Source organism: Acanthochromis polyacanthus, chromosome 8 (genome assembly GCF_021347895.1).
Source record: "Acanthochromis polyacanthus isolate Apoly-LR-REF ecotype Palm Island chromosome 8, KAUST_Apoly_ChrSc, whole genome shotgun sequence".
Lineage (NCBI taxonomy): Eukaryota > Metazoa > Chordata > Actinopteri > Pomacentridae > Acanthochromis > Acanthochromis polyacanthus.
In genome coordinates, this window is record NC_067120.1 from 16,609,792 (window position 1) to 16,622,213 (window position 12,422).

Here is a 12,422-nt window from a genome sequence, read left to right on the forward strand (position 1 = left end):
CGCCGCTTCTCATATGACGGTGGTAAAAACAAAAGCAATTAAACGCCCAAGAGTGATTAGAACATCAATAAATCAATCAAACGACATCTTGGTGGCAGGTATTCTGTTCACTGATTAATCATTTAAGCTATTTTTAAGCAATAAGCTTCACTTTACTCTGTTTGTTGTAATGTGTTCTAATTGTAATGAGTTAAATATCTTCAGTCTTTGTCGGACAATAAACTGTTTCCATACATCACACTGGACACTTTGGATATTTTTTCTAACATTGTGTTGACGACATAAATACCCAATAAACTTAATAGAAAAATATTTTGCAGATGAAAGAAAAATGCTGCATAATAATAGTAACTAAAAATTAAAAAGAAAAATAATAATGTGATAAAATATGAGTCATAGAAAAAGGGAAAGTGGAAGCACTGAAAATAAAAATCTAAATTATTTCACATAATTGGTGGCATTTCTATGCTAGATTTGGAATACATTACACACATTATTTATATTTTTTAAATTCAAAATTCACTTAATTTAAGAATATCTCATCAAATCACAGAGGATACCTTTTACATCTATTTTCTCCTTTGAGTCTTTTGAATTTATTGCGACACAGTGGAAGTGTATTTTCTACAGTTGATGGACTTCAGCTGATTAAAGTATTTTTTTCAGCATTTCTCAGACAGAATCGTTTCACTGCAAGTATAGAAAGGCGTCTAAAGACAAATAACATGAGGTCTCAATTGATATTTTGATTTAATTTGAACTTATCTCAGTGAAAGAAATAGATACTTCCTATTGATTTTGCATTCATGTCAGAAAATTACATCAAAAAAATAAAAGTCTAAATGGTAAGACATAAGAAGACGTGAGGGGAGTGTCAAATAGTTTAAAATGTCTGATTTGAGAACTTTTGAATTCTCCACATAAAATACATGCGGTATCAATGAATAATTAGACAACTAAGAACTTTTCAAGACTGTTTATGCAATTTTTTTTTCTCAGAGTTGTGCACTTATTCTGATAATAGTGTCTCATATTGTTATTTAGTGTCACGGACAGTCAAAGTTTGAGATGCATTTGCACAGCTGTGTCGCTGTAGTTACATTTATAAATAAAATGGGGCTCAGTTGACAACCTCATCACGCGCGGGAGGCTTGAGGTTTAAAACCGACACCTTGTTTTTCCTAACAGTTTGTTGGACTGGCAGTCGGAGATAACAAGACTGGGCATCACAGACGGAAGATGACCCAGTGAGGAGCGGTTTGTTTTAAACTTGAGTTGCTTTTCAAAAAAACAACGCTTTCAACGCTTTTTTATTCAGGATCTGTCTATTTGTATTCTCGCCTGCCTCCAAAGCTTCGTGACAATGGTTGTAACCTCCTCAATCAAAACAAGGTTTATGTGTAGCGTATGAAGTGGCGTCTACTGAAAAAAGGGGAAATAATAACACCTAATAGTCAGTCTGTCAGATGTGCCCATCTTGCTGTAAAGGAAACAAAAATAAATGTAACCAGATTTGAATATCTAACACTTGAGGCTGACGCGGAGAGGACGGATCAAAGGGAAGAGAGACACACCAGAGGGGGGCAATCATAAACACATTGTCTCATTTTAATAAGTGAGGGAAATGGTTTCTAAACTGGCGCATACCATCAGGTTTCATGTGTTTGGGAGTGCGAGAGGAGGGGGAGCAGTGAAGTACATCAAAACATAGCTAATGAGGGTTGGGTTAAAAAACGGCTGTGCAGAAAGTATTGATGGCAAGCTGCATTTTTATTTTCTATAAAATAAACCTGGAATCTAAAGCAAGTTCTGCACACATTAAACACAGAATAAGGAGTATTTAATCATAAGAGGGGCCAGTACTACATATACGTATGTATATATGCACATACACTCAGTTGAAGTTAGTAAGAAGGTTATGCATTTTTCAGCTTGCTATTCTGTACCTTAATATAACTATTAAGTCATATACTCGGAATCTGTTAGATCCAGCAAATATAAACCCTTCAAATACAGTAAGATGAAGGTCTGAGATGTCCTCTGAGTGCGCCTATTATTTTAATACATGTAGTTTTTGTTTAATAAGTAACACCTGCAATAAATTAACCTGCTTGTTACAAAATAAAAGAATACAAAAAAAAAACGGTACAACAATTCGAGGTTATATTCACCTTAAACATGTTGACTGTACCAAAGCTTATTCGATTAACTTAGTAAATTTTATATTATGTCTTAAAAAGTCCGTGTCCTTGTGTTTATTGTTTTATGTGGATGATGTTTCGTATAGATTTAAATCAGATCACAGAACCAAACCACATCATGTCAACCCAGGTCCATCAACTAGTCATATGTTTAAATGAAGCAAAGTTAAAAGGCAAGTATTTACTAAAGGGTTGCGTACCAATCCAAACGAGTTACACTAAACACTGGTGAGTTATTAATAACCATTTTCCACCTAGTAAATGGCAGCTGTAGCTTCCGCAGACCCATTTTAACTGCCCCTCCTGACAAAACTAACGTTTTCTTGCTAATGTAATACCAGTTCAGAAATAATTTGGAATGTGGTCTATAAATCCGACATGACACCTCTTTCAAATGTTTAATAATGACGTGAATCGCAAAAATGTACAACTACATTTCACAAAAATAACACAATATAGCTCATATTACAAAACGTTATGTCCCTATTGCTTGACAGAATATGATTTCTCAACATTAGTTCATCTAAACTTGTTACAGTATTCATGAACGATAAAAATAAGAAATGTTTCACTTCTGGTGGCCCTTAAAGCAAGCTGACCAAAAGCTGATATGACAGTTGTGTGAACGTAATCACCCTGCTTCTGTAGCCAAAGAGTGTCCAGCTCGTCTTTTTCAAGTATATCATGCTCAGTTTAAAAAAAAAAAGAATAAATAAAATAATAAGAATAACAATACTTAACGTAAGACCAAGACAGATATTGCACCATCTGATGGCACGTACCAAATGTAGTATCTTGGCAAAATTAATAATAATGATGCATACAAATACTTAGAAATACAAATTTAGCAACACCAATATTCACAAATAAAAATCCAAACCACGATCCTGTGTATATACACACACACTAGATATGAGAATAAAGCTGGTAGAGATTAGACAGAACTTTTTTGAAGGAACAAATACTTTCGAGGTTGTTTTTAACTGGACCTATCAATAATGCAATATTTATATATCGATCGATATATATATATATATATATATGTATGTATAAAACTCATGCCCTTTGCTCCTGAGTGGTTAAGTGCAATGTGCATCATATTTTCTTTCTTTCATAAAAGACGATAAAGACGTACAGATCTGTATTCTTAGCGTTGGCCTCAAGAGTTGCTGCAATCATTTTTTTAAAAGTTTTTAATGGCTGAAACATAAAACTTGACTGCAAGCAGCTGGGATTTATAGCAGGTCCCATTATAACGTCTGTGTGTGTAGTCAGATCCTACTGTTCTTCTTCAGTACCTCCAAGTACTGCTGCGTTGCCCTGCTAACAGGGTCCAGCTCCACTCTGGAGGCAGAACCAACAGGGGACAGTCGGGCCGAGGCAGCGTCCAGCTCTGCTGTGGCTGAGAAGCAGAGAGATATTACAGTTAGTTACACGGTGCTACCATAGTTAATAAAATAATCATAACAAGCAGGATTTATTCCTCGTTCCAGCGTACTCACCGCTGCTTAATTCCTTTGATATGTTTCTATCCAACTCACTCTGCATCTGGGGAAAAATGGAGAAAGCTGCTGTGAGATTTGAGTTCACAAATCCTGAAAAAACACGGTCTTAACACTACACTTAAAAAAAAACAAAACATTGAGGACACAGGAAAGATATTTTACTAACAAACACAACAATATGGCAAATACTAAAAAGTGAGAAAAACACTTCAAGAAGCTCAGGGCTGTTTTGTGAAACACAGCAGGACATGCCAAACATGCAAGCTCTGCTTAGTGTAGTACTGTGGAGTCGAGACAGTAAACATGAAGTCACGTCTTCATAAATGATACAGAATGCACTGAAACTAACGATAAATGCTTTCAGGGGAACATGTAAATAAACTAACAGCTGTAAAACCATGGAGGTCTTTGGGCATGGCATAAAGAAAAATGAAATTTCTCTAATTATTCCACAATTTTATGTATTTAGCAGTTAATATTAACAATCATGTGCTGTAAACACACACTCATTGAGATTTACATATGCATGTGCAATATACACATGGAGACATGGACATTTTTGGATGGTACAGCTTATTACTCCATATTTTATATTTTGGAAAGTGTAAATAAATATATTAAATTCTGTTAAACTTCTTGTTCAGCTCATTCACTGCAGCCTCCTTCTCCACTTTCTACTGGAAAATAAAAAGTGAGATCAATTCATTTTCTAAGTAAATGACATGTATTCCAAACTAGAGTTCTCAGATTTTCTTAGTTGGATGCAGAAGTTGAGGCATGAAGGTGGCAAAGCTAAAACACATTGTCCTTTTTAGATGTTCGGTATCTTCACGCGTTTGCTCATACTGGTCATACATACATCCTCGTCATGCCTCCCTAATCCACGTATTCAGTGTCCTCAGTCTTTTGTGGTGTAACGCTCAGTTGCGTCGTCTCGTGTCACACAACAAATTGGCACTTTTTTTCCCGAATATTCATTTGATCTGGACGGCTCTTTTTCCTCACCACACGTTTGTAACAAAGAGATGTATGAATAAATGTGCTTGACTGGATTTTTAAAATTAAAACGTTAATGTGGTGCATATTTGACATGACCGATGGTGTTAAAATTTCCTGCTAAATTTGACTTTGGAAAAAGGAAATTATTAAATTACAAAAGAGAACCACATCATGCCTATTCTACAAGTCAACTTAAAAGCATTGAGAGAGTCAACTCAAAGCAGAGAGTAAAGGAGGAGGAGGGTTGAGATTTCTGCTGGAGCAGCCACTTACTGTAAGTAAGTAACCGCACAATGCAAAACCCGGGGTTCCTGCACACTTCGCAGGTAAAATTCTGTGTTCTAATTAAGATTTACTACATTTTTCACCTCTATACATCCATTACACTTTTTTGTAGAGTTAGCCATTAAACCCTTAAGTTATAATACCTGCTATTTTGTTAATTGAATCTTGTAAATTCTTAATTTTTGAAAGATGAATCAGGAAATAACTTTACAACAAAATGGCCGACAAAAACTTCATAATAAAATAATGTAACTTTTATTTTTTCCAATACCAGATAATGGATTCAGATTGTAAGGGACTGAAAACTAAAAACATTCCTCTCAATGCAGATTTGGATTTATATTTTTGTAGCTAAATATTCTATATTGTCACTGTGCGAACCCAAACATCAAGGTTTGCATGTGAACAGAGCCATAAATGTCAGCCCACGAGCAGGATGAAGGGAACAGCAGCCAATCAGACACGGAGCTAAACACATCTACACACCTGGTTATGAGTCTGGTTGAAGAGAGGAGAGGTGAGAGACAGACTTTTGAGCTAGAAGCTAAAAGAGTGAGAAATAGAAGACAGGTTAGGAGTAAAGTACTACCATGAAGATTAGAGATAGAGACAATGTGTAGGAGGAAGAAAAGAAAGAGAAGAAAAACAGGTAGAAGAAATAAATTAAGTTTTGTAGGTAGGTACTATGTTTTCCCACAGTCTAATATATTCGTTGATGATACATCTCTGGATTTATCAGAGTGTAACAGCACAATAAGCTGTGTATAAAACATTCCTGAACAAAACAAAGTACACAACAACAACGACAACCATGACGCTATGGAAATGAAAATGGCTCAAAATAAAAAGACTACTCCACATAAAGATTATTCTCGTTTAATCTCTGCGAGTGAATGTGTCAGTTAATGACGGCAGACCTTGGCCAGGTAGTCCTCCACCCGGCTGCTCTGCCCCTCAGATGCAGGGCTGAGAAGGGAGAGTCCCAGGCCGAAACTCCTGTTGAGGGGACCCAGTGTGGCCCCGTAGTGTGCAGTTGAACCCAAAGCGCCCAAGTCCAGCGAGGGCCCTCCAAGGCTACCATTGGTGATGTTGCTGGTGATCAGAGACCTGCTGCGCTCGTTGAGCAACTTGGAATTGGCGTCTGAGAGCCGACTGTTGGCCCTGTGGATGGAAAACAGAAATTACCACCACCTGCCTAAATGTTTAAAGACTTGTTCCATGATTCCAAAGCACAAGTGTTGCAGTCTCCTGTGGAACGAATGATACTGTACAGATGGCTGATGTGAATGTCATTCTGACCTGTCTAGTTTAGCAGTGAGGGACTTGCGGAGGCGCAGCTCCTCTGCGTAGAGTTGGCGATATCTCTCAAGCTCTGTGCGTGTGGAGTCTCTTTGGTTAACGCTGTCCTGCTGGGTGGTGCGGGCCCGGCCCAGTTCACCCTCCAGCTCCCGGATTTTCTGCTCCAGCAGAGAGCGCAGATTAGCCTCATTGGCAGCTTTGATCTGGTCCAGTGCTTCTTGGGACGCTGCCTGGGACTGAGACACAGACGGACACGATCATGTTAAATCAGACGTGCGTGCAGTACACACAGCAGTCGTATGCTTATTCTCTTGTTAGTTAATCTCTTTCTCTTGCTTTCTTTTTTTGTCTCCAAACATGGTCACTTTTTACCTGGAGGAAGAGGTTGACCTGCTCCAGTTTCTGCTGTACCTCCTGCCGGGCTCTCTCCTCTGCTTCACGGCGGTACTGCTCCACGTGGCTCTGCTCCACCTGAGTCGCCTCCATTCGGCGTCTCAGGTCCAGCACCTCCTCCTCCAGCTGCCTCTTACTTCTCTCCAGCTGGTCATTACTGCGGTTCAAGCTGTTCAGCGACGCCAACTGATCCTTAAGGTCCCCGTTCACCTTCTCTAGGTGGCTGCGAAGAGATGCTTCCTTCTCCAGCTGCACCTGCAGATCATCCACCTAAGATAGAGGAAATGTGTGAGGCCAAGATCTGACAGCTAATCCAAGAATGTCTCTGAATGTAACCACCACTAGCAGGATGTTGGGTAGAGGTTTAAATCAAAATGGAGGTGCTAACAAACCTTGTCTTTCATTCGTCCAAAGGCACCTTCGGCCTGGCTGTGTCTGCCCAGGTCCATCCGCAGACTGCTCACAGGAGAGCCAAACTCTCCTCCACCACTGTCTTGATCCCGCAGTTTCTTCTTTGCAGTTTTCAATAAAGTGCGCAGCCTTGAACAAATTGGCACAAAATACATTTCACACACAGAAACGCACAACGCAAATATCAGACACAAACCAGTCATTTTAGCTGATAAACTACATAAAACAAGTCTGACACATTACAGCATTAAAATGCCGCATTCAGATATAGAATACATGTTCACCTCTCTAGGTTATGATTTGTTTTGTCACATAGGGTATCATATGTACATATATCTCACAAAAGCTGACTTGTACATGTATTGAACTTAAATTCAAGTCATACAGACTCAAAGTCGATGAAACAAAACAAACACACAGACAAAACAAGCACAATTAAATGATAAAACATCTAATTAATAACCAAGTAATAGTTACGTTGGGAATTAGAAAAGCACAAGCTTACACCGGAAACACTGGTGCACCACAGCCACACAAGCCAGGAAAGACTGCGCTCTACTGGATCTCAGGTGTGCCTAAATATGAGGAGGCACTGCCATAGATGAGGAGGGAGCAAGGAGGAAGTTAGAAGTCACCTGTACATTTCTTTTTGAAGATCTGTGTTTCTCTTCATCTCTTGATCCAGACGAGCGTCGACAGCCTTTTTCTGCTCTGCTATTTTCTTGACTTTCTTCTTTTCTATTTCCATCTGGAAAACATGCAGCAGGCCGATATCTCTTGAGACCCAAATTGTCATGCTATCTGGACAGATGGCGATAAATGTCATAACAATAAAACATTAGCCTGTACATGAATGCCTCGGTGTGATTACCTGGGTGTTCAGCTCTCCTTTTTCTTTTTCAAGCTCTGCCAGCCGCAGTCCTAACTTCGAGCGGCTCTTCAGCTCCTCCTCCCACAAGGCCTGAGAGTCCTGGGCCGTGTGAGACAGCACGCTTTGCTTCTGGACCTAGAAAAGACAAAGACATAAGGATGAAATTAAATTAATATCATAATTCATTCATCTAAAAGCTCCCACCTGCATATTTGAATTTTCTACTTTTACACATTTGACTAATCAGCCAATTGCTCATCCTATCTGTGAAAAATTCTAACTGAAATATTCAGTAAAAAAGCATCTTTTGATCTCGATTTTTCATCAGAACTTGATTTCAGTTAAACAAAAATATGTCGTTCTATGGCCTCCTGTTGTATTTGATTATTTGCCATTGATGAAAGACTATAAAACAAGATTAGAGTAAGACATAGAAAAATAAGCCTCAGGTATTCAAAGTGAGGAAACAAACATGCCACCAACCTCTCTATTGAGTTGGTCTTCCAAAGTCATCTTACTGCTTTGGAGATTTGTAACCAATTCCTCCAAATGACCTCGGACCTACAGAATAAGAAAATCATTGTAAAAAATTTAAAAACAACAAGAAACCCCAAAAAACACTAAAAGGTTATTTTTGTGTATGTGGCTGCTTTTTTTTTTTTTTTTACTTTGTTCATCATTTCAGAAAGTTGAGAAAAGACTGAAGGAAGCAGCATGCATTATGCAGCTCAAGGTAAGAAGGAGTGAAAGAGTCCACACACCAACATCAGGCTTAAGGGAGAAAACGCGTTTTTAAGTCACCAAGGAAAACCCCCAAACAAGACAGACATTTCTTCCTCCAAATGATTCGATTCCAGGTCTAGCAACTTGTGCTAAAAGTCTACAAAAATCCAAATGTAATTATTTGGAAAAAAACTACAAAACAAAAGTGGAACCCCACACAGAGAAACTACGCCTACATCCACAATACTAACCCCTCCTCCAGGTGAGCAGTCAGATTGCTGAAAAAAGATTGAATACCTTAAAATGTGATAATGACTTCATAATACAAAAAACATTATTCTAAGAACATCACAAAACCAAAATATTGGTTTATGTCTTTTAGCCACAAGAGATTAGATGTGACGCTACCAAGGTCCTGTGTGAGCAAAGTAGCTGAATCAGGTTTTCAGTACTCACCATGACAGCTTCCTGAGCTCCTTTCTGAAGTGCTTCAATTTTGTTGGACTGTTGCTTTGCTGCAGCTTCTAGTCTGGCATTGTCGATCTCCAGCCTAATGTGATATAACATTGACACTCTGCATCACAGACTTTCACACATCGTACATCGAAGCATTTCTACACTCAACAAAAATATCAACGCAACACTTTTGTTTTTGCTCCCATTTTTTAGGAGATGAACTCAAAGATCTAAAACTTTTCCCACATACACAATATCCCCATTTCTCTCAAATATTGTTCACAAATCTGTCTAAATCTGTGACGGTGAGCACTTCTCCTTTGCTGAGATAATCCATCCCACCTCACAGGTGTGCCATATCAAGATGCTGATTAGACACCATGATTAGTGCACAGGTGTGCCTTAGACTACCCACAATAAAAGGCCACTCTGAAATGTGCAGTTTTATCACAGAGCAATGCCACAGATGTGGCAAGATTTGAGGGAGCGTGCAATTGGCATGCTGACAGCAGGAATGTCAACCAGAGCTGTTGCTTGTGTATTGAATGTTCATTTCTCTACCATAAGCCGTCTCCAAAGGCGTTTCAGAGAATTTGGCAGCTCTGGGTGACATTCCTGCTGTCAGCATGCCAATTGCACGCTCCCTCAAATCTTGCAACATCTGTGGCATTGTGCTGTGTGATAAAACTGCACCTTTCAGAAGTTGGGTTTCCATTACAGTTTTTTCACAAAATAAAAGCGATATTTCTAAAATTTCGACAAAGTATATTTGCACTTTGAACGTGTTTCCACTGAAGGTTGTTCTGGGCAGCAGCATCGTAACTCTTGTAAAATATCATCCCGCGAGATTTCACTGCAGGAAGATGGACGCCCAAAACCTCCTTATAACACTCTGCATTCCTCTGCCGTTTGCTGTCTAGTATGTCAGTGATGTTTTCCTCAAGAATAATGGCAAGAAAAGTCTCGCTCTCCTCTTCTGTCCACACGTACCGCGCCATGTTTACTCTGAGAGAACTGGTCATGTGACCAGGTACGTCACGTCCGGTGACGTATAATTGCGGAAAAAGTGTTTCCATTGCGCTTTTGCGATATTTATCAATATCGAAACGTCTGAAAAACCACCTCATGAGAGCGTAAAAACTTTTAAGCGATATTTTAGTCCTTTTTTGAAATTCGGGTGTTTCCATTACCAGTTTTTTATTGTGCCATTTACATTTTGCATATATCTAAGGGTAATGGAAATGCAGCTAGAGTGGCCTTTTATTGTGGGTAGTCTAAGGCACACCTGTGCACTAATCATGGTGTCTAATTAGCACCTTGATATGACCCACCTGTGAGGTGGGATGGATTATCTCAGCAAAGGAGAAGTGCTCACTATCACAGATTTAGACAGATTTGTGAACAATATTTGAGAGAAATGCTGATATTGCGTATGTGGAAAAAGTTTTAAATCTTTGAGTTCATCTCATAAAAAATGGGAGCAAAAACAAAAGTGTTGCGTTTATATATTTTTTGAGTGTAGAACAAATGCTGACAATGCCTTTATTGTATATTAGTGAATACAGAATTATTTATCTGTTACAAAGTTGTTTATATGTGGTATCTAATAACAAAAAGTGATAAATGTTTCTTTCCCTGGGGCCTGTGAGCACAGCATATTGTCCATACCTTTGCACAGCTTCCTCCAGTTGTTTGATGGTGACATTAGAAGCTGCTGAGGTAGACAGCGCCTCCTGGAGTTTCTGAGCAGCAGTGGTGAGTTCCTTTTCCCTTTCATCCAGGCTGCTCTTCAGACTGTTGATACGTCTCTCCGCCTGCACATATTGATCTTCACTTTCCTCGAGCTGCATGACAGAGACAGAGCATAAAGCTTGTCAACAGTCGACTTAACTGTCAGTTCAGTAAATAAACCAGATGAAATCCCCTAAAATCAATGATAATAAGCTATCTAATTTCAGTACAGTTGAAGGTGTATTACTTTAGGGGTGGTGACAATATGCTACCACAAGGGGGTCCTGTGTGTCCTGCCATTACCTTTCCTTTGAGTCTGTCCAAGTCCTTGAAGAGCCGAGCCTTCTCTTCCTCCAAGTCATTGCGATAGCGTGTGTTGACCTCTAGAGAAGCTTCACTCATTGACAGCTTCTTGAGGGAGTCAGCTAGTTCCTGCTGCCGCTGCCTCAGACTAGTCTGTGTAGACAGAATCCAGAAAAGGAGGAGGTTGGTTAAAAATAAAGAGAAATTATGAACTTATATCTTGAAGAAAAGCTAAAACTGGGTCTGGACACAGTGATTAGGTAATCCACTTACTCTGCAGAGCCTTAATCTTACCTCTCTTTCATTCTTCTCCTCTTCTAACTTGTAGATCTGATCACGGAGGTCAGCAGCCTTACTGGCAAGCTCCTTATTTCTGTCCTCTACTAGCTGAACCCTCTCTTCGCAGTCAGATCGCAGCTTCGACAGAATGTCACTGAAGCGCTCTTGGGCATCGGTCACGGCACGCTCCTTTGCAACGCCTTTGTTTTGGGCCTCTTCTAGCTGTTGTCGCAGTAGCATACCCTCACTCTGGGCTTGGGCTAGCCTCTCTTGTGTGGCCTCTTGACGTGCTCCGGTACGACTGACCAGCTCCTTCTCGGCCTGCAAAGCCGTTTCGAGCTCCTTGACACGTGCAGCTGCCTGGTCCTTCTCACGCTGCAGGACTTCCAGCAGAAGTCCCTTCTCTGTCAGCTGCAGCGTGACCCGATGGACCTCATTCTCCATACTGTTAGTCTGAGACTCTGCTTGGGCCAGCTTCTGAGACAGGCTGCTGACTGTTTGACGCTGACTGGCTGCTTCACCTGTAGAAATAAATGCATTAGAGGTGACTAACAAGCTCTCGGTTAAGTTAAAAAAGACTGATGGACCAAAAGATGCCCCCAAATAAAAGGTGCGAGGTATGGAATTGAATAGAAGCCATCACAGACCACAGCAACAAATGGAACTAAACAGACAGAGCCTGATACTAGTTCTGTGTAGAAAACAGACCAACAGAAAGAACCAGATTAAAACCTTTGGTTTTGACTAAACTGTTACAGGCAGCTGCCACTTTCAAGCACTTTGAAAGTGCACAAAGGAAAATGTTTTATACATTACACCTAAAGTGTAGAGTAGAAACTGCACTTTAAGGCCAGTATACCGCTTTATTAAATATCGTTCATGTCTCTAGGCATGGGATGTGTCTGAAGGAAAGCACAAAACGCTTTCCTTTTTGGGAGACTGAGTGTTTCACACAATGAAAGTTCT

At 39.7% G+C, this 12,422-nt stretch overlaps 1 protein-coding gene across 1 annotated transcript in view; it reads right to left on the reverse strand.

The window, feature by feature from the left end:
• Positions 1-2,585: 2,585 nt before the first annotated feature.
• The window catches only part of si:ch211-272n13.3 (ankyrin repeat domain-containing protein 26), a 28,193-nt gene continuing 18,356 nt past the window's right edge, over positions 2,586-12,422 (reverse strand). The window contains 13 exon segments of the mRNA XM_051951881.1: positions 2,586-3,603; positions 3,704-3,749; positions 5,908-6,151; positions 6,290-6,525; positions 6,662-6,952; positions 7,075-7,222; positions 7,729-7,841; positions 7,965-8,099; positions 8,448-8,525; positions 9,144-9,237; positions 10,812-10,987; positions 11,178-11,330; positions 11,472-11,977. Of these exon segments, the coding sequence (XP_051807841.1) occupies positions 3,473-3,603; positions 3,704-3,749; positions 5,908-6,151; positions 6,290-6,525; positions 6,662-6,952; positions 7,075-7,222; positions 7,729-7,841; positions 7,965-8,099; positions 8,448-8,525; positions 9,144-9,237; positions 10,812-10,987; positions 11,178-11,330; positions 11,472-11,977 (2,351 nt within the window). The 3' untranslated portion in view covers positions 2,586-3,472.